This window comes from Solenopsis invicta, chromosome 13 (assembly GCF_016802725.1).
Source record: "Solenopsis invicta isolate M01_SB chromosome 13, UNIL_Sinv_3.0, whole genome shotgun sequence".
Taxonomy (NCBI): domain Eukaryota; kingdom Metazoa; phylum Arthropoda; class Insecta; order Hymenoptera; family Formicidae; genus Solenopsis; species Solenopsis invicta.
Window position 1 is genome coordinate 3,149,092 of NC_052676.1, and position 27,734 is coordinate 3,176,825.

The 27,734-nt window shown below is 34.5% G+C and overlaps 3 protein-coding genes and 2 long non-coding RNA genes across 7 annotated transcripts; 3 read left to right on the forward strand and 2 right to left on the reverse strand.

The window, feature by feature from the left end:
• Window positions 1-389: 389 nt before the first annotated feature.
• On the reverse strand, window positions 390-5,445 carry LOC105202390 (synaptic vesicle glycoprotein 2C). The gene is made up of 11 exons (XM_011170880.3): window positions 5,122-5,445; window positions 4,782-4,838; window positions 4,390-4,551; window positions 4,113-4,275; window positions 3,731-3,852; window positions 3,403-3,641; window positions 2,878-3,104; window positions 2,275-2,492; window positions 1,785-1,944; window positions 1,090-1,217; window positions 390-584 (listed from the first exon to the last, which is right to left on the reverse strand). Exons 1-11 carry the CDS (start codon window positions 5,123-5,125, stop codon window positions 529-531), a joined length of 1,536 nt encoding a protein of 511 aa, XP_011169182.2. The 5' UTR covers window positions 5,126-5,445; the 3' UTR covers window positions 390-528.
• On the forward strand, window positions 1,825-2,932 carry LOC120359303. Its single transcript, XR_005576106.1, has 3 exons — window positions 1,825-1,962; window positions 2,245-2,547; window positions 2,795-2,932. It is a non-coding gene; the product is annotated as an uncharacterized LOC120359303 (long non-coding RNA).
• LOC120359304 lies at window positions 3,615-5,199 on the forward strand. The gene is made up of 3 exons (XR_005576107.1): window positions 3,615-3,700; window positions 4,058-4,635; window positions 5,097-5,199. It is a non-coding gene; the product is annotated as an uncharacterized LOC120359304 (long non-coding RNA).
• An 86-nt stretch (window positions 5,446-5,531) lies between the features above and the next one.
• On the forward strand, window positions 5,532-20,649 carry LOC105202388 (proton-associated sugar transporter A). Of its 2 annotated transcripts, XM_011170875.3 has the most exons (16): window positions 5,532-5,663; window positions 7,647-7,793; window positions 8,360-9,168; window positions 9,235-9,465; window positions 10,129-10,250; window positions 10,681-10,818; window positions 11,824-12,158; window positions 12,281-12,391; window positions 12,452-12,693; window positions 15,523-15,836; window positions 17,060-17,322; window positions 17,972-18,229; window positions 18,315-18,565; window positions 18,665-18,787; window positions 19,204-19,593; window positions 19,746-20,649. In XM_011170875.3, the coding sequence occupies exons 10-16, from the start codon at window positions 15,637-15,639 to the stop codon at window positions 20,139-20,141; spliced, it is 1,881 nt and encodes a 626-aa protein (XP_011169177.2). In that variant the 5' UTR covers window positions 5,532-5,663; window positions 7,647-7,793; window positions 8,360-9,168; window positions 9,235-9,465; window positions 10,129-10,250; window positions 10,681-10,818; window positions 11,824-12,158; window positions 12,281-12,391; window positions 12,452-12,693; window positions 15,523-15,636; the 3' UTR covers window positions 20,142-20,649. The 2 variants fall into 2 exon arrangements, with proteins under 2 accessions (XP_011169177.2, XP_011169180.2); XM_011170878.3 differs by lacking the exons at window positions 5,532-5,663; window positions 7,647-7,793; window positions 8,360-9,168; ... (4 more) ...; window positions 12,281-12,391; window positions 12,452-12,693 and adding an exon at window positions 14,978-15,357.
• LOC105202389 (tetratricopeptide repeat protein 21B) lies at window positions 20,511-27,434 on the reverse strand. 2 transcript variants are annotated; one of them, XM_011170879.3, is made up of 10 exons: window positions 27,185-27,434; window positions 24,980-26,178; window positions 24,216-24,470; window positions 23,382-24,103; window positions 22,853-23,169; window positions 22,407-22,741; window positions 22,066-22,273; window positions 21,682-21,992; window positions 21,090-21,483; window positions 20,666-20,904 (listed from the first exon to the last, which is right to left on the reverse strand). In XM_011170879.3, exons 2-10 carry the CDS (start codon window positions 26,129-26,131, stop codon window positions 20,666-20,668), a joined length of 3,933 nt encoding a protein of 1,310 aa, XP_011169181.2. In that variant the 5' UTR covers window positions 26,132-26,178; window positions 27,185-27,434. The 2 variants fall into 2 exon arrangements, with proteins under 2 accessions (XP_025994278.2, XP_011169181.2); XM_026138493.2 differs by lacking the exon at window positions 27,185-27,434 and having other exon boundaries at window positions 20,511-20,904; window positions 24,980-26,131.
• Between the last annotated feature and the right edge of the window lie 300 nt (window positions 27,435-27,734).

Consider the following 27,734-nt stretch of genomic DNA (forward strand, 5'->3'; position numbering starts at 1 on the left):
GCGCGAGATGAAACGCGATATATCGTTTCCCGTAATCGCGCGTTGTCGATTCTGCCAACTTCAGTCAGTACCATCCATCGTCCACTGTTTCGATTATAAAAAAATGTATTCAAGTAGAATCCACTTATCAATCGAGTGGACACTCAACTCAATAACTGCTGCTGACTGCTATATATCAAGTAGAGAATCTACGTGGATATTAATCGACGTTTCTAATTGATTTTTCTCATCGATCGTCGCGAACCGGCTTGGCAATCGGCGCCAGAAGACGTTCGTTTCTCTGTAAACATCTTCATTTTCCTTAATAAATAAATTTTAACCATGATATTCTAACTTTCCTAGGCATATATCGTTTACGTATTGTTTTCAGAGGTATGAGCAGGCATGCATTTCTTTTTTTAGCAAATAAATTTATTAATAAATACAATGTGAGCACCGCGAGAAAAGAGAGAGTGGTCCAAGGCACGTATTCCTCGAGTTGTCCGAGCAAAATGCGAGAAACAGCTAGCCCTCGCTCTGTTGGTCCTGCTAATCCAGCGTGTCCTTCCCAGTTTTCGGCAGTAAGAACGAGAAGAAACCGCAGGCTGAAAATCAATTGAGTTGTATCACTTGGAGTTGACCCATACACATTTCGTACATTTATGCTACATTCAGAAAAAGAGTCGTTAACTTTACTTCAACTTGATTAAATTTCTTCAGTTCAAGTATTTAACTTAAATACATATAAACACTTGAACTGCAAAAATTTAATCAAATTGAAAAATAAAGACAAGTCAATAATAATCTTTTTCTCAGCGTAGAATCCAAACTAGCCCTCACATCCAAAATAATGTTCACAAAACAAAATTTTATGACCAAAAAGATTTCAATAAGTTCTGGCGAATGAAAAAAATTAGGTTTGACTAATAAGTTAACTCAAATATTGCTCAGTATTTAGATTTGTGGAACATGAATAAAGCTCGATTAATTTTTATAAAAACCTAATGGCAGAGAATCAAATTACACTCTCATATTTGCGTCCATTCAAGGAAGAATTGAAACATTTGGGTCGTGATCAAGAACTAAATTTTACCAGATAGATGCTCTTACCAAAGAGAAACGCGGCGAATAGTATAATGGGGACAACACAGGCTAAATCGATCAGATAACCAAATACCAGGTTGCCGACCAGAGCGCCTAGACGACCCATGGTCAATGATAAAGCCGCGGCCATCACCCTGTAACATTGATTAATAATTCTCAATTGGAAGAGTTTAAAGATATATGTGTCACATCCTAAGACATCAAAAATTAAAAATTTTATAGACTTCCATTATTTGTATCTGTGTAAAATTCAAGCATAATTCTCTTATTGGTTTAAAAGTTATTTAAGTTTCTATTTGTTTTTTTTAAATCGAGTTTTATGGTACTTAAGTCAGATTTGATAAAAAGGTAAAAAAATTTTGTATATACTCAGCAAAAATTTTTTATATATAATTATACTCTAATAAACATTCATGCAAAAGTTTATTTGAATTTACTTTAAATAAAATGATTTATTTAAAACTTCAGTTAAATAAGATTATTTTTGTTGCATAAACTATTATTAAATCAAATTTTTCATTGTTTTCTTTTTTTTGCAACTGTTTCAGGGCCAAAATTTGGATATTTACAAATCAGAATTTGTCGTCGATTAGAAAGAAAAAGAATAAATCTAAAATGTAACGTTTTTAAATTTTTATCATTTTTAATTGGTATTATAAAACTAAAACATTCTTAAGAAGTTTGAGTTGCACTTTGCTCACCTGAGATTCGTCGGGAACATGTCGACGATTACGCAATAGACTAGAGAGATTCCGAGGGACGTGAGAGCCTCGAACACACACGAGAGCACCAGATTCTGCATCGAATTCACCACGTAGTAAAAGCCTACTGTTACCGCGCCGGAAACCACCAGCGATACGACTGAACACACAATGTCTCGTTAGTTTCAAGAATTTAATTGGAATTTAATTATAAAGAAGATTAAATTATATAACCAAGATTGTTTTATATATAAACAAAAAGATAATTTCTTGTTTATATATGAAGCAATGATTGTTAAATAGAATATTAATTTTAATTTTAATACTAATATTTTTTCTGTCAAATTATTTAGAACTCTAGATTTCAATTATTAAGATCTAATTTTGTTATAAGGAATGAAATTGGGCGTATATTTGTTTAGAGAATTATTCTTTCCATTTCTCTTTTCGTCTATTGAAGGTATCCAAAGTATCAAATGTTGCCACTTACTAAGGAAGAACTTCGCTCCCAGTTTGTGCACGAAAAGAGGGAGGATGATTGAGCCGGGGATGCACGCGAGGCCAATGTACACGGTATGCAGATAAACAGAAGGAGCAATTATCGTGTCGCATCCGTAAGGATCAAAGAACGTTGTGTTGTCCGGCAGAGCAGACACTATGCACACCGACGTGGTCTCGCCTGGATTTGCGTGTTCAAATTGCTCAAATCTGTCGAATACAATGTAAACGAGGATTAACATTAAAATATTGCAAATTGCATAGGGTTTGTATCAACAAAGAAATAATTACATTGTTAAGTAAAAAATAATATTTTGATTAAACCTATATAAAAAATAAGTTAAAAAATATTAATTTGCAATTTATTATTTTGAAGTTTTGTTATTTTAATATTTTTGAAATAAAATAAGGAAACGAAAAAAAAGAGCAAATTTGTTTTTAGTAGACTAATGTTCTTCATATTTTTAAAAATTTATTTGCATTTATAATTATTTTCTTTTGTTATTATTAAGATTTTATATCAAAGTGATTCTTGTGGCCTAAAAACTCAAAAGAACCGATACGATGTGAATGTTGCTTAATGATTGAGGATTACCTGGTGAACAATTCTGGAAACCAGACCATCAGAGTGTAATAGCTGCTGGTGAGCCCGAATTGAATGGCGCAGGCGAGCGCAGTGTTCCGCAAATAGGGCGGTTTGCAAAGCGCGGTCGTCAGATCACGTATTTCCGTGAACAAGACCTTCAAGTCCTTACGCTTGTGCAGCTTCAGCGATCTAGTGCTTTTATCCTGATGCTTCGCCTTTTCTTGTAAGCACTTCACCTGAAGTAGAAGAAAAGTAGAATAAATTAAAATATAATTTATTTTAATTTATTGAATTCAGTTTTTTTTTAAACATTAGAAATGTTTTCTAAATACACTTCAAAATGATAGTTTAAAAATTACCCACTTAATCTATTTTATTTTTTAAATGCATTTAATAAAGTTAAAAAAAGGATAAATTAAGTGAGGACATTTTATCAGTTTGAATATCTTAAATTTGCGAAAGCATATGCGTAAACGATTTTAGAATCGATTGCTTTTCGCCAATTTTATATCGATAAAATTCAAGTAATGTTACCGGATAAGTTTCTGGATCGGCGCCGGTATTCCGTGAGTAAATCCACTTGAATACTTCGAGGGCGGCGTCGGTCTCGCCGCATTCCAGCAGAAACTTCGGACTCTCGGGGAAGGCAAACAGCCACAGGCCGAGCATGATTGACGGCAGGGCACAGAGCGCGACGAAGAGATTCCAAGACTTGAAGTAGAACGTTTCGCTTACGATAGTGAAGTCCATGGGGATGATCAGCCAGGCGATCACTGAAAACGACTTTGACTTGATCGCCGACTCCTTGGATACTTGCCTCTTACAATTAGTGGTGAGTCATAGAGGAACGGAAGTTACTTACGCGGCAAAACTATTACACCGACCGTCCAGAACATTTCCATCCAGCAGAGACAGCGTTCGCGGAATTTTGTAGGTTGAAATTCGCCAAGATACGGAAAGCAGATGCCCATAGCGCCAGTTATACTGCGTAAACAAAAATTTGTTAATTTAATATTTCAATTAAATTAAAATTAAATAAATTTTAATATTAAATTTATATTAATTTAATATTAAAATTATTTTATGTTATACCTTAATGTAGAACGTTTTACATATCTATATTGTATGTGATTATAATTTAATTTTTATTTTCATATTTATTGATTTTCCATTTTTATTTTAATGGCAGATTTTTTGATAAGCCGATTTTTTGTTCTTATCGGAGTCTGTTACATCGTACTCACGCGAAGCCGTTGAAGAACCGAAAGATCAGGAATACCCAGAAGTATTGAACGAACGAAGACGCGATGCCCACGATGCCGTCCATCAGCAGCGTAGTGATTAACACGATCTTCCTGCCCTTCGTATCAGCCAGGCATCCCCATATATACGATCCAATTAACATACCTGCAAAAGTAATTCAATCTAAACGATTTTCTCTGACAGAGAAAGAGAGAGAGAGAGAAAGAGAGAGAGGGAGGAAGTTGGCACCAAGGTACAAGAAACGCGAGAAACACCGACCTAGCATTGGGGAAGCAGTTAGCCAACCCTTCGCGGTGGAATCCATCTCGAGGTCGCATTGTGCCGCCGGAAGTACGAACGAAAGTATCGTCACCCCGATCGCCGTGTCCATATAAATCAAACCGCAGATGGTCAGCAGCATGTAGTGAAACCTCCCAAAACCTAAATACATTTATTGATTTCAATAAGTCTCACGGATTGCAATTAATATCAGAAATCATCTCGCAAAAATTCTAATATCTTCAGGTATTTTTTTTTTATATCTCGAAAATTATGCTTGCGACTCTGCAAGAATTTTTGTGTCTCTCTGATTAAGCTGCAGGATTAATAGATCTCGCTTGAGACTTTAATGTTGGGTCGTTAGATTTTAAATTTTTTCATGAAATCCTTGCCTGTTATGGTGATCGCATGTTCGAAGTCGGCACCTCCGTCTGCCAGGAAGTCGAGTCCTGCAACAAAAAATAAATAAATAAATAAATAAAATAAAGAAACGTGAATGATAATTAAAAACTCTATTAGAATTAAAAAAAAATTAAATGGGTTTTTCAGTCCGGGTATCTTATAAAATTACGAGATATGAAAATTTTTACAGACAAGCTATAGCTACAGAAATTTATGCACGTAATAATTATACATTAATGATATTGTGTATTATATTATTCGTAATATTGTATTACTGATAATAATAATTATTATTAATAAAATAGCGAAAGGATTCGAAGTAAAACTCACCCATGATCGCCGCTTAAATCGCTGGACGCTCTGCAGGTGTTCGCGCGCCGGAAGTTCTCTTTCGTGGACGTGCCGTCGCAGTGCCGTCGTTTCCTAGTGCTGCCGCTGCAGTTGCCGCGATGCTGTCCTTGAGGGCGACGCCCCGCGTTCATTGGTGAACGGTGAACACTCAAGGTGATACCCCGTCGACGTCGCCGCCGAGAATTTCTCCCCTAATATGGGCCACCCCCTGGGAAAAACGGCGTCAATCGGCGCACGGCCACTAGAGTCGGCAGATAAACCGTGAAGTGTTTTCCTCTCTTTGCCGAGTTTCCGTCTCTGCGGAAAGAAAGGCGGACGATCAGCGAACGGCCGCTACCTCGCGCGGTTGCGATTGAGCGAATGATTCTGGACCATGGATCGTGTTGCGCACCTTAACTTCCGGAGCAAGCCTAAGAGGCTGGTGCGAGATAAGATATCGTTCGCTACCGCGAGAAGAGGGGAGCCTTTGGCTTTTCCCAAAATGATAAAATCCGGGAGGACCTCTAGTGAGAGATTTCAAGGTATGGAAGTAAGTTTTATAATAATTTAAACAATTTGAAAATAAGAAAAGAAGAAAGCTGGAGACCAATTACGCTGCAATTATGCTTTTTGCACTGAGAGGAAAGTGTTTGGCATTCTTGTCTATAATTGCGTGATAAAATAATTACGAGTTTTATTTTTTTAATTATTACTGTTATAATGTAAGTAATAATAATTTTGTATTTATAGTATATTCTATCAACTATGAACAATTTTATTATAAATTATAATTTTACATATTAATATAGTAAAAAAACAAGATGGTAAAAATAAACATTTTTATGTAGTAAATGCAATCACAATTTTAGTGAACTTATAATTAGTATAATTATTTTTTCAACATTTACGCTCCTATATAAGCGTAATATCATTTAATATTAATATTCTAAAACATTAAATGTAATATTTTATTTAATATAATATAATATAAAAAAATATGAAATAATACTCCTGAAATACTAATATAAATATTTTTCTTATTGAAATAAAATAAAATGAAAAGAATAAAGTTTAAACATGTCATTTATAATTAATAATTTTAAAATATATTAAGAAATAACTATTCCTTAAAATCTTGAAAATATATGATTATTTTTGTAATATTCCACGACAATATTAAAGTAATACATCAAGAATATTATGTAAAATGGACTTATGATTTATCTATTATTAATAGAATATTTCCATTTTATGATATTAAAAAATATTAAATAATATTCATAGTAATATTATTTTAATTTTTAATAATATTTATGTAATATTCTAGGAATATTGTGTCCTTATAGAGTTGATTTTTTTTTAAACATGTTTTTCTTTTGGTTAAAATCTTTTTGCTAATCGTCGACAGTAATTTCTGCATACGTAATAAACGTGTACGTCTAATGCAGAATGATTGCTATATTTATGACGTGTACGCACAAACACGTAATTTATGATCCGAGCACGCGGAAGTTGACGAGCACGTCGCTTATTTGATCGTTATTATTTCGTCGCAATTTCACGAGATAACGCCCCCCCGTGAAATTTTGTCCTACGCGCAATATTTTATTACGTCATTAATTTGTTCTAGTTTCAGCTTCTTGATAAGAGATAAGAGATCTGCAACATCAGATCACGATACCAAAGTTGTCTGTCACGTTAATTTATTATTACATGAGTTATGAATATTATTTATCAATCACTGCAGCGAATATTTTCGACATTCGCCACGCAGTAAATTACTTATTCATTTTTATTCGTTACTTTGTATCGCGATTTTGCTTACCATTTTGTGAGGCAATTTTGGATGACTGCAATGTTTAAACCGATATAAAATACATTTTTTAAATTAAGTACTTTCGTCTATGACAATCAGAAATGTATTACTTTTCTTGCAGGTTTGACTTTCTATTCTCTTACAGAAATTTATCAATTTAATACTCAATTAATACACCACAAATTGATAAAGTTTTGTTTGGTTTGCAACATCTTAACAATATTTTATCATCCCCTATAAGCGATACAATATTATTTTATATTAAATAATATTCCTGACATATTATTTAATAAAAAGTAGTTATATGTCCACTCCTGATAATATTATATAAATGTTATATGAGAAGTAAATAATATTAACAATTTGAAAATTTCAACATTTTGAATTATTGGGAATAACTTTTAAATATAATAATTACAAAGTTTATGAATATTTTATGTATAATAATTTATATTAATTTTTAATTACAATATCTATACATTTTTATAATATTCTACGGATATTGAAATAATATCACGAATATTATATATAGCAGACATAATATTAATATAATATTACTATAATATTAAAAAAACATATTCTTGGAATAACATTCTTGACATATTCTAGGAATAGTGTAGTGCTCATAGAGTCCGCATTAACGAGATCTATCTTGCGTGAAAATTCCTTCCGTTAAGTGTAGAAGATAATAAGGATTCCTGATTTCCAGAAGTCTCAATGGTATTTATCGAGATACGTCATGCAAAAGATCTGTGATGTCAAAGATATGTCGTATCTCCTATTGGAATATGAAGAAATCGTCATGCATACGAATATCGAAGATGATTACGTGAATGTTCGTGACCGTTTGATATAGGTGAGAAAAAATACTCAAAATGTTTTAATACCTTAACAAATAACTTTCTAAAATTTTTAATAAATTGAAAATAAAAGATTAAAAGGGCAAAAAAGAAGGCGAAAAATTATCTTTTGAAGGATACAAAATTTAATTGTACAGCTTTATTTTAAATTGGATTTATAAATCGTTTGATACATCATGGTTACATTTTAGGCCAGTAAAGAAGAATTTTTTTTTCAAGCTTATTGAAATAAAATGAAAAATTGTTTGAAAAGTACACTTAATTTTCACTCTGTAAGAATGAATTTTGACTTTTATTGCAGTGGCAAATTATTAAAACAGATTGTAAAAGTTTATTTTTCACTATTTGAGAGTAATGTTTTATTCAATGAGATTTAAAAAGTCTATATATTTAATTTTGTAACGTTTTAGAAAGTTTCTTATAAATTTTTATATGAATTAAAACATTTATTAAAAATGTTAAGAAAGTGTTCATACTTTTAGAATTTTTTATATATGTGAATTCCGAAATGTTTTCTCATTTTCAAAAAAAATAATAAAATTTAGACAAGTTATTTTTCTAGAAATCTTTATAAATGTAAAATATTGTACAATAAACAATTCTTGAAGATACTATGAGATGTGAGAATTTTTGTCACCAGGAATAGAATATCAGGTACCTGAAAAACTTTTGTTTAGATGAAGAAAGGCCTTGTAAGTCTGCGACAGTAATTTAGCTTCGCGCTAAATTTGTTTTTAATTTTACTTGACAAATATGACAGACCTTTTGTATCAACATGATACTGTAATTGTAACATGTATCCCCGAAATGGGAGTGTCACGTTTGAAGAACGTGACCCGCTGATGCTCATAAAAACGCCAGAAGCGCTATGTTAAAAGGTCATAAAATGGTAGCACGTGAAAGGTACCACTCTTCCCCGTTTCTTACGTATTATTTGTCTGTCGCGCTTCTCTCTTGGCAAACAGAACACCTCCGCGAACGGCATTATCTGGCAATCGCTGACGGCCAATAGGGAAGTATCCAGAGGCAGCCTACTTGTGCCTATTCATCAGCTACACAATTAATTTCATGATTTTCTAGGAACTTTCCACATGATAAGATGGCACGAAAACAGCGATTAGTCACTTCCCTTAATCCGTAAGTATAAATAGCTGTGGACAATTCCGCATTCCGGCGCCAGCGATGACAAAATCGATATTGCCTTTTTATACGAGTGATAACGCATCTACATCTGATTAAAAAGAATTTTTGTGCATAAACAACAGCGCAATCAGGCCGCAAGAAGATTTTTCGGACAGATTTAATCATGATCTTATCCTGGATAAAAAATTCTCACAATATTTCATAATATTTTTATATATTTTTTTATAGGTAAGAATTTTTTATATTTTTTTTAATACATGAACTTTTCTTAAAAAATGCTTTAAATTTTTTCAGATTTTAGGTTTTCTTCAGAAATTATAGAATATTTAAAAAATTGTTAAATACTTCAGAATTTACTTGTTACGTCGGACGCTCCAAAAAGTTTCCTTTTTTGCGTCTTTTATATCGTACGGCCCTGTGCAATTTTATTATATGCCTAAAGACTATGGTACATAAAAAACTTAAACAGTGAAACTTAGGCAGTAAGCGAATTAGCCGATGACAGTTGAGAATATAAGACCATAGGTAAGCAGTAGCAAATCCAACACGTTGGATTTTCTTACTGAATATGTCTTATCGCTTAAATTTTTCTACGTCCTTAAAATGGTAAGAATTTATAAAGATGAACACTTTTACATCCCGAATGTTTTTTGGAATTTTCTGAGTGACGATTTTTTGAAAATTGGTCTTTTTTGAACTGTGGCCTTATATAATTCCTGATCGGATTAATGTATTAATTTTTGCTTTGAACCACAAGTTTTTTTTTCTTTATCCTTTTTTGCTTTTTGAAACGATGTATTACAATATGGAAAATTCCATTTGAAATTTTTAAGTTGGGTTTCTCTTGAGAGAGAGTAACACAATTCTCTTAAAAGATTAACTTCTTGATAAAATACGTTCGCGGTTTTTCATAATTTTTAATTATTTCCAAATAATATAGAAGTTTTTACAGATTTTAGAGATACTCCTAGAAAACAAAATTTTATATATAATTATGTACAAAGTATGTATAATTAAATATTAAAAAAATTTTTTTTTTGGATCTGTACATATATGGAGTTTTATTTAAAAAAACAAAATGTATAAAAATATGGAAAATATTTATTACTTTTGTCTGCGAACTTTATTTATAATTGAGTTTTTTCGAATGTTTGGAATAGCCTTTTTAAATCATTTATTTTGTTTAAGAACAGGTATTTTATCCCGATTAAAAAGAATCGATTGGCTTCGATGTTGACAAACGTATTATAGTCACGTGCACGGCTTTTGATTACGATCACGAGAGCGAAGTCCAAAAATAAACGACATGTGTATGTATATCGACTCATTTATATGAATTACATTTTCCTTCCAAAGGCAATTAGATAAGATTATTAGATAAGAAATTAAATGCGTCGTCCAAAAATTCCTTTAAATATTTGTCAAAGCCGTCAAAAGTGAATTAGAAAAATATTATAACAAAGGCATTAAGCGATTTATAAATTTAATTTAAAATATAGCAACACATTTAAATTTTGCATCCTTCAAAAAATAACTTTTTGTTTTTTATAATGTTTTTTAGTATCAAAAATTTGTCTCTTAAAATTCAAATTTGTAATTTGCTTCAGTTTTACTTGTCTCTTCTAAAATTATAATCTCCTAGAGTATGTGTTTTATTTAATTTAAAAAACATACTAAAAAATGATTGTATTTATTTATATTTTAAAATGTCTAATAATAATTATTTTGTTGATATTTAAGGTATCACTTGAGATTTGTTGCTGATATTGCGATTGCTATCATCTGCAATTTGCGCTGTCCACATTTAATCTTGCACGAGAGTCGATAACTTTTTTATTCAAGAGTGACCAATTAATCCTGTCGTTTACTAACTGTACAGTTATGTAATATTGGGAAAACACAAAGTAGAATCACTTTTATCAAGATTATTGTCTGCAAGAGAAGATAAAGGAGGGATTGATATTGAAAAGAGATTGAAAAACATTAATTCCTTTCAACAAGATTGTTATCGTCGCAAAAAATAATGTGATCTCTTGGATTATCAATTCATTCGATTAGATTTATTGTATTTCTTTTGGCGTTGATCTTTTAGACATCTTTGGTATCATAAGATATCAAAATAAGTGAATTTATTTTTTTTAACTAAATTAAGTTAAAGTTAATGACTTATAAAGTTTTAATTAAAAATTGTACAAAACACTAACTTAGTTAAAAATAGCAATAAAATTAAATTAGTTTAAGATAAATTACAATTTAATTTTTAAAAGAATTATTTATATTAAATAAGATGTAATTTTAAAAAATTAGATTCTAAAATTAGGCTTTTAATAAAATAACTGCAACATGAATCATCAAATAAATTTAATAAATTTATTTGTACATTAAGTTTATATGAAGTAATATTGTTTATTATATGGGAATGCATTTCTTTTTTTACAATTTTCTTCTTGTATTGAGGTAAATTTTTAATTTAGAAGAAAGAGTTAATAAGTGAAAGTTATCGTTATATTTTAAAAATAATTAGTTACAGTGAAAAATTAACTAAGTTAAAAGTTTGTTAATTTTCTAACTTTATTATTTAACTTTTAACTTTTCAACCAGTTACTGTCCAATCTTGTAAGACACTGTGTGGTAACTTTGATACCGTTTTGACATACTTTGCGATTTTTATTTCACTTCAAGTAAAACTTTAAATAATTTTTATTAAGCTTGTAATTAAATGACTGTAATAACTGTAATTGTTACTATTAAATAACTGTTATATAATAATCTATATAACTATTGTAATAATTATTATATAACAGTTGTATACAAGTTTTATACAAAGTATAAAAATAAAGAGAAACAAGATGTATTTAAACATATATTTCTCACCCTCCTTAGAGAGATGATGCTGAAGGGATACGCGCTGAAGTCATCGACCTTGAAGTATCACGGAAACTCTTCAGAATCGGATATATATTGATGAAGGGCGATGTTTTTTCAAGGATGAGAGCGGCCTCGCCATTCACCACTTTCGATGGCCGCGACCCTAACTGCTTCTGGTACGACGCGATATTTAGACGAATATGGGCCAATGGCAAAGGAATGCGCAGGGTCGACAATAGAGTTCTTTAGTGCCACAATAAATTCTTCAACAAGGAGCACAAGTTATATCGTTAAATATCAAGATAATGAAAAAAGTCGTTTCTCTTTTGAGGTCTTGGATGGTCTAGTAGGTACCTAACTGTTTAACTAATAACATCTTTATTTAAATCAAGTAACTTTTTTTCTCAATAACTTTTTTCTTAGAGACAAATATACTCAATATGTATACAGTTATTATTTTATTATTTTATAGGCAATAAGTAAGGACTTCTTGAAAGTATCCGATCTGTTCTCTCGCGCCGGCCCTGCGGAAGTGATTGGCGCGTACCGGGACACCCGGGATGCCTTAATTAGAACACGTAAGGTACGAGCGAATGTACTATTAATTGCGACTCTATTGACGTCGACCAAATCAACACGGCAGGTGGACATGTGCGCGCTCCGGTCTCGCCTCCGGACATCTTGGATCTTGATCGGATCTAACGTTCTGGAACCGTTCGACGACGTTTCTTTATGGAATTCTCTTGGGTGAACCTTTGTCGTCGGCCGTGACCTTGACTCTCGTCATTTCCGGCCACGGGATACGAAATCCCAGTCGACACGACTTTTCCTTGAGCTGCAACCCATCGCAACCCGATGCGGCCTCATCGCGGGACGATATCAACGGTACGCCGACAACGACAATGAATATTGATCCTCCCGCGATTCAAAAGCGCGTGGAAAATAGCTACCGCGCGCGTTAACGAAGGGTTCCTCTGACGCGCGGACTCTCGCGCGGACGTAATTTCCTGCGAGGAAATTGTTATCCTACCGCACTCGTCCGTGTACTTTCAAAAGGGAGGGTGGTTTCAATCGGCTTCTCTCCGTCCTTCGGAGAAATAAACTTCGCTTCTCGAAGCGTATTACTTCCGAGGACGGAAAATGTGGATTGATTTTAGACGTCTTGTAAACGCGCGAGGAAGCTTCGTAGGCCCGAGAATAAAAGGAAGTGGGATCCTTATCGATTTCGGGTTTTAAAGTCTTTTCCCTTATCGACATCGAATGCTACATGATTCGATGTTATTTTCTTTCCTCGGGAAACATTTATTTTAATAGATATGAAATATCAATATATCTTATTTAGTAAAGAAAAACTACAAGGATTAAGTTATTTCCTGAAATATACATTCTGAAATATAAGCTATGAAATATTCTGAAAAATAATATGGGATGTATAGGAACTATTTTTGGAAAACATATTATGTATTTAATTACTTTGTAATTTTTCTAGGATTTTTTATATATGTGAATTCTGCAAAGTATGTATTCTAAGATTTTGTATTCTTAATTTCTGAAGAAAATTTATAAGCTCTGAAGAAGTTTAAGAATTTTTCCCCAAATTCTTTTTCTTTGCAGGCTACAAAAATTCATAGAAATGTAGAACATTCTAAGATTTCTCATACTTTTAAAAGAAAATTTAAAAAGTATAGAGAAGTTTAATATATTTTTTTTTCAAAAATTTTCATTAAATTTAAAATATGAAACATCCTTAAACATGTTATAAAATATGAGAATTTTCTTCATTAGCGGTGCTCCAAGCAAGTTATATGTTAAGATATTAAAATCCCATTAGTTCATATAGTTTAAAATTTTTATAATCTTTTATATATTAAAAATTTTTTGCGAACAATAATTTGAGAGAAAAATAATTTGAGAGCTTTCTAAGTGCAAAAGCTTAATTTTACGGCGAGGTTACATATTCTAAAAAGAGTTTAGGAGGTTGACACACTATGTATTAAAGCTCCGCTTGAATATCGAACATGGAACGTCAGCGGGCACGAAGACCTACAACGTGCGGAGCTTCCGTTGCGTGAATGGCCTTGCTCCAAGTTGCGTATTAGGCCGATAAACGGTGTATCGATCGATTCATAAAACTCATTTATTTTCTCATTTGTGCCGTCGTTTTTTCTGTGTAATTTATTTATTTAACGAGGGTGAGGAAACGTTACTAGATAGAAACGAAAAGCGAAATGAGACCTTCGTGTTTGCTCGATTTACCGAGGTGTATTTACTGTTATACGCGGTAATCGGATTGTGTACGCTGGGAAAAAGGGAAAGAGATGTTCCTCCCTTATTGGACATCGTGTAAACCTGCCGCTGTGAAGAAAAATGCAACGGCAAAATCCAACGAGTTCCCAGATTTACTTAGATGAAATGATCGCTCGAGTTCTACGATACTGATGGCGAGAAATCTTCCTTTCATTCAATTGTAAGAGAATTTTCTTAATATTCTTGATACTTTTATATAAGGTTGAGAAAGTTAATATTTTTCTTAATTAAATCGAGCCAACGATTTATAAAATTAATTTAGTTACATTAAAAGTTACGTTGAGATTAAATTAAGATAAAAGTTAATTTTGATAAGCATTATTTATATTAGAATTAATATATACTAATTTAAATCAGAATGTCAATTTAAAAAAATTATTTTATTTGAGAAAAAAATTTTTTATATATAATATTATAAAATATAATTATATATAAACAACTTTTTTCCGGGTAAATACGAAAATAATTACAATATAGAGCAAATAAAGTTAATATTTTATTTCTAAATTAAGTTTATATAAAAGAAAGAAATATAAATACTGCTTTTTCGTACGAGAATATATTCTTTTTTACATAGACAAATTTTTACTTAGTAACTTACTTACTAATAAAAGTTAATAAATTTAAATTAATGTGTTTTAAAAATAAACATGAGAAGATAAAAATTAATTGAGATAAACTATTAACTTTTTAACGAGTTACTAAATCCTGCTTTTACAATAATTATTAAGTATTCTTCTTTTCTTCTTCAAGCAAAGTGGCATCAAATTGCAGATTTTATAAACGGTGAAGCACATTTTGATCGTTCCTGAAATTGAAGATGAATTGAGGTTTGTCTTGGCACATTAATTAAGTGATTTCAGGAGCAACGAGCTGCCCCCAATTGATACGTGAAAAGCTCATTTCGACGAGTCGTGCTGTCTTGCCTCTCTTGAGATTGCGCGGGGATTTCACGGAGCTTTCGTGCTCGCTTCAACGACGAGCTTGCAGCAGGGATGCCTGCTCAGTCGCCCGTCGTCCGTCCGCGTCCGCGCTTCCTCGCGATGTGGTCGACTAGTAAATGACTCGTATTTCTGTATTCAAAAATTGTGTCAACAATCTAGAACGATTGAGATCGAGAATCCTCCGCGTCATCTCTTCTTGTTTTACTTGGATCGCTCATATTTAATTGAATAAGATGTAAAACGACGCAAAATTTTTTAATATTTGATAAAATCAATCTGTTAAAATATATAACAAATGGTTAGTCGATGAAAGATTAAAAGTCCATTTCTATTTATTTTACAGTTTTATCTTTTCTATTTGTAAGAGCAAATGAGAAACTAAAATAGGACGTGAAGCTCTCTTTAAAAAAATAATTGTCTTCAGTGAAGATATTTGTGATTAATAATGCATAATTTTTTTCAGTGACGCTTTATAACAGTTGGCGAGAAAATGATATGAACAATGATGCATTTCGGTACACTCGAGTGCCCCACTGTTATATCGCTCATCCTGTGTTGCGTGAGATAAGGTTCGATTATGGTGGACAAATTGCACGAGTATGAGGGACTCATGGGTAGGATTCACGGTGTTCGTGATACCATCAGGGAACGATGGAGTGTGTGGAAAGAATGGAAAAACGGTCTGAATTTGGATCAAGGCCTGGACGGGCTAAAGCAACATTTACGGGGGCCGCCCAAATTAGAGCGCACTTTGGACGACTATTCTCATGTCTACAGGTGAGACATGAGTAAAAAGGTGATACTGATAGTAATAAATTGGCGAGTAATTTAAGTAATATGTTATTTATTTTAGTAATTTAAAAGTACTGTTATTAGTACTTTTAATAAAATCAAAATAAATAATATATTATTTAAATTACTCGCCAATTTATTACTGTTAGTATTACATTTCTGTAAGAGAAATTCCATGTTTAGTCAACTCTGAATGTACTATTATTGTGTGTTATCAGATTAGTTCCTTTATTGTTACATATATTGCACCTTCGCAGGAAAAGTGGCACAAGTCAGTATAAAATTGTTCAGGAGAGAGAAAAAAACTGCGTATTTAAAAATGAATTTATGGAATATTAAGTGTAAATTAATTTATTAAATATTAAATATTAAACAAATATACATATTAAGGCATTAAACATAAGTAATTTAAAGTTAGTCACAAATTGTTTGAATTCAAGGTCTCAAGAAGTAATATAAGTAATAATTTTGTTATGATGTTATATTAGACCCTTATTTTGATTTGTGTCATTTTTTGCCTTTTTCAAATTGAATTTAATTTGTTCACTTTACCTGATTGAAAGTATATTTTAAAACACAATCTGCATATAAAAAACAATTTTTAAATGATTTATATTTCTGGTGTAAATTTTTTTTTAGAATTTCTCTCTCTGTATGATTTTATAACTTTTTAGAAAATTTCTCACTTTTTTTACAAAAACTGGAAAACTTTAAAAAATGTTGAGAAAATCTACATCTTTTCTAAAATTCTTTATATATATATATATATATATATATATATATATATAAATTTTGAAATATCTTAAGATTTCTATAATTTCTGACAAAATCTTACAAGATTTGGAAAATTTTGAAGTATTTTTTGAAGTTATAAGATGAAAAATCTTCGAAATCTTGAGATTTCAAAATTTACACAATGAAAAATTTTAAAAGAAGATGTAGATTTTCATAATGTTTCTGAAATGTGTTTCAATTTGTACAAAAATTTTCAAAAAAAAATTTCACCAGGGCTATTACTTTTCTTCCGAGGGTACATTTTGTATAACATAATTGTATAAATTATAAATAAATTAAAAATAACATTATATATATTATAGTTTAATATTATAATGTTATTCACATTTAATTATATATTGTAATTATTATACTAAATATGTGTTAGTATCTTAGTATTTTCTCCATTTGTTTTCTTAATACTTTCTCCTCAGGAAGAAGACTCGCGCCGAACTAGTGAGGGTGTCGGCGGCCGTAATGGGGATCGAGTTCTCATATGCTGCAGAAACCGCTTTCGTTTCGCCGACGCTCCTCAAGATTGGCGTCGACCATCAGCACATGACGTTGGTGTGGGCGCTTAGTCCCCTTGTGGGTTTCTTCGTGACGCCCATTCTTGGCAGCATGAGCGACCGCTGCAGACACAAATATGGTAGAAGACGACCCTTCATCCTCCTGTTGGCTCTCGGAGTTTTCATAGGCAAGCAACGCAAGCTCTCTCTTTTCTTCATATTTTTTCATTTTCTTTAAGTCGTCTGTCACATTTACTATTTTATTTTTTATCTACGAATACCGTTTTATTGAAAAAAAATTATTAACTTATTGACAAAATTGTTAAATTTACAAATGCTTGAAATGAAGAAATTTAATTTAACTTAAATTCTTGAATTGAAGAAATTTAATCAAATTAACAATTATTTTTTCTCAGTGAGATGAAAAAATTCTCAGGATAGCTTTATATTATTTAAAAAATTTTTAAGATTTGAAATTTATAAAAATTACTGAAAAATATCTTAAAATACTTAAAAATTTATAAGTTTTCTTCGAAAAAATTAGAATGAAAAATATCTTAATATATTTCAGAATTCATATTTAATATAAAAGATACTAGAAAAGATGCAGACTTTCTCAGCACTTCTGAAAAGTGTTTCAATCTGTCTATATAGATAATAAAAATGTGGTAATTATATAATAAAAAAAAAGAGAAAAGTTATTTAGAAAGTTATAAAGTTGTACAAAAAATAATTTTGAAAAATTATATGAAGAATTCTAAGAAAATTTGCAAAAGATAGATTTTAGATGTTTCTGTGGTATCAAAAGGAGCGAACAAAGATCTTACGTTCTCGCAGGTCTCATCCTGGTGCCAAACGGCGAGCACATCGGCTATGTATTCGGCGACACACCGTTCCAAACGAATGAAACGATCCCACTCGGACATCGCACAACGGCGAAATTAGCCGAGGAGATAACGCCCGGATCCGTCGAAAGGGCTTCCTCGCACTCCTGGGGCATCTTCTTCACTATTCTCGGTACGGTGTTGCTCGACTTCGACGCCGACGCCTGCCAGAGTCCGGCGAGGGCGTATCTCCTTGATGTCACTGTGCCCGGTAAGTACCCAGGTGTTTTCCAAGAGGCCAATTTGATTTGAAGCTTTACAAGCATTTTTTATTTGATTAACTGAAATATTCGCAGAGGACCATGCCAAAGGCCTAAGTACGTTCACCATAATGGCAGGTTTGGGGGGCTTCATGGGATACGGTTTGGGCGGTATCAATTGGGACGCCACGTCTCTCGGTATTATGCTGGGCGGACACGTGCACGCGACTTTTACTCTCATTACGATCATCTTCGTCATTTGCGTCATATGTACCATCACCAGCTTCAAGGAGATCCCTCTCGAACTACTCGAGCGAGATCAGTACCAGCAAATGGATCAGCCGAAGGTAAATTTGGCTTCTAAATAATATTACTATTTTTTTCTATTTATCGTTTGATAAAATTAAATTTAATTAAGATTAAAAACAGATTTTTTTCGCGCACAGGTTCCGGAAGAAATCCAAGGAACGGAGAACAAGCAGGAAGAACGTGAGAAGATCATCTCCGATGAGTCGAAAACATATGGTGCACTCGATGCCGAGTACGAAACAAATCCCTCGATAGCGGAAGTAAGTTTGAAGATCGTTATTGTCTCGATATTTAAACTAGTGATATTTTTCACTTAGTATTCTCATATTATCTGTGATTTTATGATTTGACTAAAATGAAAAGTGTTTAGCTAGAATATTATTCAATATATAGTTTTAATATTATTTTAATATAATGGAAATATTATATTAATGTTATATGTCCGTTTTTATATTTATAGTATATTATTAGTATATTATAGTATATTATTAGAAAAGTTAGAATATTCCCAATAATTTAAAATATTGAAGTGAATAATATTATTTACATCATATAATATTCACATAAATATTTTAGGAATATTATTTATTATTAAATAATATTATAGCGCGCTTATAGGATGAAACGCTAGTATAAAAATTACTAAGCCGAGAAATTTATTCTTTATCCGTTCTAGACGCAATCCTGCGATCATCCCGATGAACCACTTTCCGAAGGCAGTCATGTTAATTATGGATTCGACGATATCGAGAATGAGGCAAACCACAAGGCGACCCTGAAGGAATACCTGTTGTCCATCGTCTACATGCCGCACAGCCTTCGCCAGGTGTGCCTGACGAATCTGTTCTGCTGGATGGCGCACGTCTGCTACTCTCTGTACTTCACAGACTTCGTGGGCGAGGCAGTGTTTGGTGGGAATCCGCGGGCACCTGCGGATACCGAGGAGCGGGAGCTTTATGAGGAGGGAGTGCGATTTGGGTGCTGGGGCATGTCCATGTACTCGCTGTCCTGCTCGTGCTATTCGCTGATCATTGAGCGGCTGATCCAGCGCTTCCGAGCGCGTAAAGTAAGAGCTTCATTGATATTAGCAACGTATTAAATAGTTTTACGTTCAAGATTGATATTCTATTCTTTTCAGTTTTTGTTTAGATCTTATAAATTATTTTTTTTTTTTTTCACAATGTACTTCATTCGTCAAATAATTCCGTGCGTATCCAGGTTTACATCTACGGGCTACTCTTCTATAGCGTTGGCATGCTCCTAATGGCCTTGACGAAGCACCCGGCCGGCGTTATCATTTTCTCATGGACCGCTGGCGTCATGTACTCCACGCTGTTCACCATGCCCTATTTACTTGTGGCACACTATCACGCATCCTCGACCTTCGCCCTGACAGCTGCCGGCGACGCGGTCTCCGGTGGTTTCGTGCGCGGCTTAGGGACTGACGTCGCCATCGTCTCCTCCATGGTATTCCTCGCGCAGTTCTTACTGTCCTGCTGTCTGGGTACGATCGTCAGCTTCACCGGCACTACCGCGGCGGTGGTTTACGTCGCTAGTATCCTGGCGATGTGCGGCGCGGCCTCAGCCACACGGATCATGTACCTGGACCTATAAATCTCGCTCGATAATCCGTAAGAACTTTAAACCGTTATAATTAATTATAATACTTCGATAACTGTCCATAAGTCAACTTCGCAGAAGAAGCTAGAATAATTATTACATTCGAAGATACAAAATGTTCCGTTAGTTACAGATAATGGCGAGCTAATATATTAAGCATAGATTTATAAAATAATCATGGCCAATCATCATTGTGTATTAATCATCAATAATTGTCAATTTTAGTGATCGCATCATCCGATCGGCTATAGTTTCGTCCATTTCGCGTTAAGTATTTTGACGTTGTCGTATATTTTATTAACAAATAATCTATTGGTTCATATTATAAACTGTTAAATGTTTCAGAAATTTACTGTACTCTGATTGAATAATTATCTAAATATTTATTAGCTCTAAATTGGTATGTATAATATTTTCGTCAATAACAATAGAGTGGACGGATGTGTACACAATGTGTAACGTAACAAGTAAACGATCGATCAATATACATGTCCAAGCTAAACGAATACGGATGTTCTTCACGTGCGAAGATTATTGATACACTTCTCCAAGATGTCTTTCCTGATTCTCGGAAAATCTGTGTTCTGCCTCAGTACTTCGTTGCACGCCTCGATCGCGTCTGCGTAGGCCTTTGCTTTCAAGCAGCAGTAAGCCAGCTTGTAGCCGACCGACAACTTTGTTTTGCCGCCGAATTTCCAGGCCTGACCGTATCGCGCCGCGGCCTCGCGATAATTTTGATCCTTCTCGGAGATGTGGCCTGAAAGTGAAGGTGTATTAAAATCGCAATCTTAGGCTTATTTCGGACGAACGATTAATTCGCGATAGAAATCTTTTTTCAGAAATCTTCATAAAATTAATATCTGAAAAATATTAAAAGACATGAGAATTTTTCGCCAGAGAATATTTTAGATATTATTCTGTAATTTTGAATCGTAATCTAACCCGACAGCTCGTGGGCTCGCACGCAGGTAGCGTTGTGCTGCAGTACTCGTTTCAGCAACTCGTTCGCCAGCTCGTACTTGCTGGATTGCACGTAGATGTCCGCCAGTAGCAACCAGCAACGTTCCAAGTACTCGGCGTCTTCGAACGTCCATACATTCTTGCTAACGCGCTTCAGATGATTGCGGGCGCGCGGTGTTTGTTTCAGCAGGATGTGTGCAGTAGCCATGCCAAGAGCGGGCCCTACGTGATCTTTCAGAGTCTCCTGACTGGCCAACGCCGTACAGTCCTGCAGAGCTTTCTCGATGTTAGACTTCTGCTTGGTGGCCAACAAGAAGAAGTTGCTTAAAAGCTTGTGAGTCAATTCTTCATGAGGACTGCCCTTAGGATTCAATTCCTACAATAATATAGTTTTTTATTCAGATATTTAGGATAATTAAGAAATATACTATACAAAAAATTTATATTTTATATAAATTTATTATTTTTATATGAAAAATATTTTAATAACCATTTGATACTTTTAGTAGATACAAAAATGGGATCAAATGATTTGTATGTAAATATTACGAAACAACATTGATACTGAACGTACTTGAAGCAATCGGTAAGCCGTTCTCAAAGCCATCGTCCTTGAATCCTGATATTCAACGTCCTCGTCGAAGGCCTCGTTCGATAAAGTGGTGTCGTCGTCCGGATCCAGACAGATCTCGATCATATTGTAAATCGCCTGTTGGCCCCATTCTGGATCACGTCGCGCGAAGTTGAAATTGCGAAGAGCGGAGTTCAGCTTGCCCGTCCGCCAGTCCAGTAACCCGGCGCAGTAATAGTAGCCAGCCTCGACGTTGCCAATACCCATCGCGACCTGCGCGCGTTGCAGCCACTCGTTGAGATCGTCCATAGTACCTGCGACGCAAATTATGTCAATGCTTTGTCAAAATATCTAAAATGAGAACGAAAAATTTGACAGATACGAAACCTGTTCTGCGCGACACTTCTATCAATCTTGCCAGGGCAGTCCAATAGGTAGGTTGGCGTATCAGCAACTGTCGGAAGTGGAAGGCCGCGGTATCGAAATCTACCTTCCGGAACGCGAGGTCCGCCATCATCACCGATGCAGCTTCGTTGTTGGGATCTGCATTCAGCAAGATGGAACAATTCTGCGCGCACCGATCTAAGTTGTTCATCTAATAAATACATAGTTATTATTATAAATTGGAACTTTAAAGCTTTATTTCATCGATTCTCCTAGTGATATTTTTAAATTAAAATAGTAATTTAGAGATTTTAAGCTTCACCGATTCCAAATATTATATTTACCTGCATATACAGTTTCGCCAAGGAAAGTAGGGCATTTACGTCCGTAGGCTTGTGAGCCAACGCCTCCTTATAATACACAATAGCTTCGTCGTAACTGCGTAAGGTCGACGCGTAGTCTGCCATCGTCAAACAGATATTTGCCAGCATGTGTTTCTGATCCGCGACGTCTGGTGAAACGTTGAGACGCTGGATGTACCTATGCTGATTCTCCTTGGCTTCCTTCAAAGTCGCTAACGCGCCCCTGATGTTACCCGACTTCTCGCGCACCTTGGCAAGCAACAATAACTCCTGTCCCCGCATCTCCAAACTCAAGATGTCAGACTCTCCTCGCTTGTCTAATGTGTTATTATAAGTAAAAATAAATAGATAAATAATTTGTGTTAATATTATTAGAAGTATTATAAATCTTATTGAATAATTAATTTTATAGTAATGGATGAAAGTACCTTGTAGCTCTTGCACCAAAGTGGCTTCTGCCTTGTCGTGCTGCTTCATCTTCATGTACAATTTGGCCAAATCTAATTTTAGAGCGGTGCAATTGTCCTGCTTCACTATATCCTTGTAATAACTGATTGCTTTCGTATATTGATGCGCTTTGACGAGCGCTTTGCCCATTTTATTCGCAATGTCCGCCTTGTTGATTGGATTCTGTGAAAGAGCTTGCTCGTACGCCTCTATTGCTCTCTCGGGCTCCTGGATGGACATGTAGGCGTTACCCAACATGCTGTACGTCTTCGGTCCAGGACAATGTTCCACCAATTCTCTGAAAGGTAAATATCAGCGATAGAGTATTCATCTGAATTATTATATAATAACGCGCGAAATCATTATTATAATTTTTGTATTATTCATTTATGAGGCAAACGACTCGCTCTGCTTGAAAATCGAAGGATTAATAAATAATATTTTAAATACAAAAACTAATTAATAAAATAATATCAAATAAAGATAATGAAGATTAAAAAGTCTTCGTACTTGAAACACTTCGCAAACGCCTGACGATCTTTCTTGTAGTTCAAATAGATCTCAGCCAATTTGGTGTGCGCCTGTACATAGTAGGGTTGCCCTGGACGGACGTTTCGTAAGCAACTGATGGCATTCTCCAACTCTCCTATATCCAGGTAGATCTCGGCAGTGCCGATGGTGATTCTTCCAAGCTCAGTGGTGCCGGAGAGATTCGTTTTCGCCTCGTCGACAAGTGCCAGTGCCTCCGGAAACCGTCTTGCCTTGCTGTATGCCGCAATCAGCTCTAGATATAATGTCGCTCGATCCGACGTGGATATATCGGACTTTCTTTTGGCACTGCCAATCAATCCTGCAAGCGACATAGCCGTCTGACAGCTTTTGATGCAATTCTGCAGATCACCAGCCTGTCGTTGCACCATGCCGATAATCAGATGATAGACTGGCTCGTCTCGGATCTTGAAGTTGTAGCTCAGGCCGACTTCTAGATTCTGCGAAGCAAGCTGATATTTGCCCTGATACGCCAGAATCTGAGCCATTGTGAGATGGGCCTGTGCATTAGATGGTTCTACCGTGTCCAACAATCTTCTGAGCAAGATCAACGCTCCATCGTAGTCGCCGCTTTGCATTTTAGCCTTGCTTAGTAGTAACATAGCCATGCTAGAACCTGGACAGGCTTCCACTAGCAATTCCAACAAACGGACGCTCGGTTCCTTCTCCATTGCGCTACCCAGCTTAAAAAAAAGACAGTACAATTTTTTTTCGATATCATAATTTAGAATAATAATGAATAAAACTGTATTTCGCTTTTATTGACTTCCTTATTTATAGAAAATATTTAGTTACCTCATCGCTCATCGGGGACTTGTTCAAGGAATGCATCAGACGTTGCTTCGCAATCTCAAGGCATAAATCTGGTTTAAGCTCGTTGAGGTATTCGTAGCCGTAGGGAAGACCCTCGCAGTTCCTCAACAAGATATTTGTCGCCGCGTCTAGATAACCGAGTGCCTTAATGCTGTTTTCGTTGGAAGTGATCTTCGCGGACATGAACAATAGCTGCACGTTTTTTGAATGCGGCTGTATTTCCATCATGATCTCCACCTGTGAGAACGCATAAAATAAATTTCACCTACTCAATCAGTCATTTTAACAGATACATCTAAAATTTATTCCCTACAAGAAAATGCAAAAATTAAAACCTTGGCAATATGTAGGATATTCTGATGTGGAATAAACTATTAGACGTAATAACTTTTTTCTATCCAAATTTCTGAAGAGATAAAACCGACTAAAACTTGTTTTTTTTGCATTTTTGTTTTATAATTTAGCAACCAAAGGAGATAGAACAAAATTTTATAAAGAAAATTTATTTCTTTTAATGAAATTTAATGAGATTAGATAACTTATCAATTATTACAAAATTATAAAAAATATAAATATAATTTTCAGAGGTTGATTTTACTCCTTCAGGCAGCCTAAAAAAATAGTTTATTATATATCAGGATATTGGTAAAGTTTCATAATTTTTTTGAATTTCTAAACTAGGTACTTTCCTTTGATAAAAAAGAAAAGTATATGTACATTTTTTGTAAGTGCATTCATTTATTCACCTGTTGTCGCGCCTGCTCCAGATCCTCCGCAGATCCCTGCAGCAACTGGCAGCGCGCCAGTCCCAGGAGCGCGGTGAAAGAAGACGGATCCGCGCGGATGGTGTTCTTGTACCAGCGCTCCGCGTCCTTGACATTGTTTAGCGCGACATACAGATCGCCCAGCTCCGCCATTAACTCCGCGTTGCCCGAGGACGTCGCCTGCAGCATCTTCTCGGCCGTCCGCGCTAGTTCTACAAGAATCCCGTGGTCTTGGAACGCGATGCCGGAGAACAAATGTAGATTCTCAGTGAGCAGGAACACATTCTTTGGCTCAGCAATCAGCGAGTTGCGTAGGAACAGCTGCAGCTGCGGTAAACCCTCACTGGGATTACCGTCTCTGCACAGTGCCACCACCGAGCTCGCCTTGATGGCGTCCAAGTTGTTCGACTCGAGCGAGAGCACTCGGTTCACCATCTCCAACACCTGCTCCCAATCTTTCGCCGCTAGTAGGCACCGCATCTTCTCCACCAGCGGTAGTGGCTGCTTCGGGTAGCGCACGATCAAGGAGTTCAGTATCATGATGGCTCCCGGGTAGTCCCCAGCGTGTCGCTTCATCTCTGCGGAGCCCAGTAACGCGCTCAAATTCCTCGACTCTTCCTTTAGAACCAAATCAAAGAAGTTTTCTATTTCCGGGGCGTTGGCGTTTGGTTTCAAACTGAGCCCCAGCCATCCTTTGACGAGCAGCACGTTGATATTGGTAGGTTTCAATTTACTCGCTCTGTCTATGTACTCCTTCGCTTTGTCTGCTCGGCGAGAAAGAAGCAACACGGACGCCGCCAGGCACAACGCGACGCAGGATGCTTTCCTGCGTTCGTCTCGGATTCTGTTCTCTATCTGGGTGACGGTGCTCCTCTCCGCATCGCTGTCGACCAGGGCGATGTTTTGCACGAGTAACGTCGGTAGCATGAAATCCGCATAATTGAGTAAATTGGAGCTTTCCTTGATGGCCTCGTGACTCTTGCCGATGAAGATGTTCGCCAGACAGACTAGGAGCCGTAGCCGCTCGCTGTTCGGATAAGAGTCACGCGCCTGCTTGGCTTGAGTTAGCATGCCATTGTAATAGTGATGTCGGCAGTACCACTCGATCAGAGCTATGTATTCTGCTTCATCCATTCTGGTCTCTATCTTGTATTCGGCCTACTTGAATTTTTTAATCTATCCTGAAATAAGATATAGTCTTGAATTAAAATATGAAGACTAAGACAACTCTGCTTGTCTTTGCAAAACCTTTCAACATATATCAAAATTTCTTTTATGGATTCTGGAAACTAAAATGGATAAATAAGTAAAACAGATTAAAATACAATTAAAAATAAATTAAAATATAAAATTGTTATTAAATAAAAGTTTTATCAACACTCTTTGTACACATTATTCAACAACTTTGTCCTGCAAATTTCTTAATTTTTTTTCTTTGAAAACATAAACGCACTGTAATTAGTAATTATAATAAATATTTACACACCATTTTTTTAAAATAAAGACATTAAAGTATATGTAAAAGTCATTGAAGAATTTTTTTATATTTGTAAAAGTAATGAAAATTAACTCAGGAGTATTGTGCCAATGTGTGCAGGAAAGGTGTCAAAAAATGTGTGTACAGTATTAAATGATATAAAATATAAAAGTGCTACAAATATAAAAGCTTTTATTTAGTAATGATATTAATTAACAAGCCATTCATTTTTGCATTCTCATAGTCTATTTGTAATTTATTAACATTCTATTTGTACTTACATATTTACATTTGTGCATCCTATTATATATATAATACAAAAATAAACATAATAAATATAAAATATAAAATAATTCTCATATTTTACTTGTGATTTCCCAGACAGCACACAATATTTGTAATAAATATTTATAAATATTTATCAAAATATTTTATAGATCTTTATGATCTTAAATTGATCAGATCACATATATTATGAGAAATATTTATGATCCAATCCAAGATCATAAATATTTTATAAATATTGTGTGCTGTCTTGGTTTACTAACTTTCTAGTTATGTATATGCATTCTATTTTAGTAAAGTGTAAGAAAATAAAACGAGTGACTTGTTTGATATTATGATTGAATAAAAAGCACTTTTATATTTTATTTATTTTATAACAAAAATGTTAGATATAAATGTATATTTTTGTTATATTCTTTGCTTACTTTCACATTGTTCGGTTGAAAAAGTATTGAAATTTACAGCATTCCGCGAGATGCAAGAATCCGCTGTTTGCGGAATTTCCTCGCTCGTTTTAACGCATAGTGAATGCGATAACTTTCAACTTATCTACACGACGATTCTCTGTCTACATCCTGTCAAAGCAATAACGCACAATCGCGTGAAAATGCCGAGCGAAACGGATTGACAGATAGGTTAGATTACGATTTGTTGACGACGCCGTTGCTGTGGCGACTGTTCGATAAATCGCACTGCGCACACTCGGCCGCATTCACTCGACTGACTCTTTAAGCGGTATTTAAAATTGTTCGATTTTAAGTTCAAGCTGGGAAAAAAACCGCTGTGGCCGCTCTCAGGTTCCTCTCTGGTTCAAGGTTCCGGTTGAATAAAGTAACAAGATTACTCAATATTAAACTTATAAGAATGGTAAAATATTATCTAAAAACATTTTGATTCTTTTAAATTTTAATTTTAAGATCTGAGTTCAAATTTAAAGACAGTATTTGTATGATCTGATTTTATATTTAAAATTAT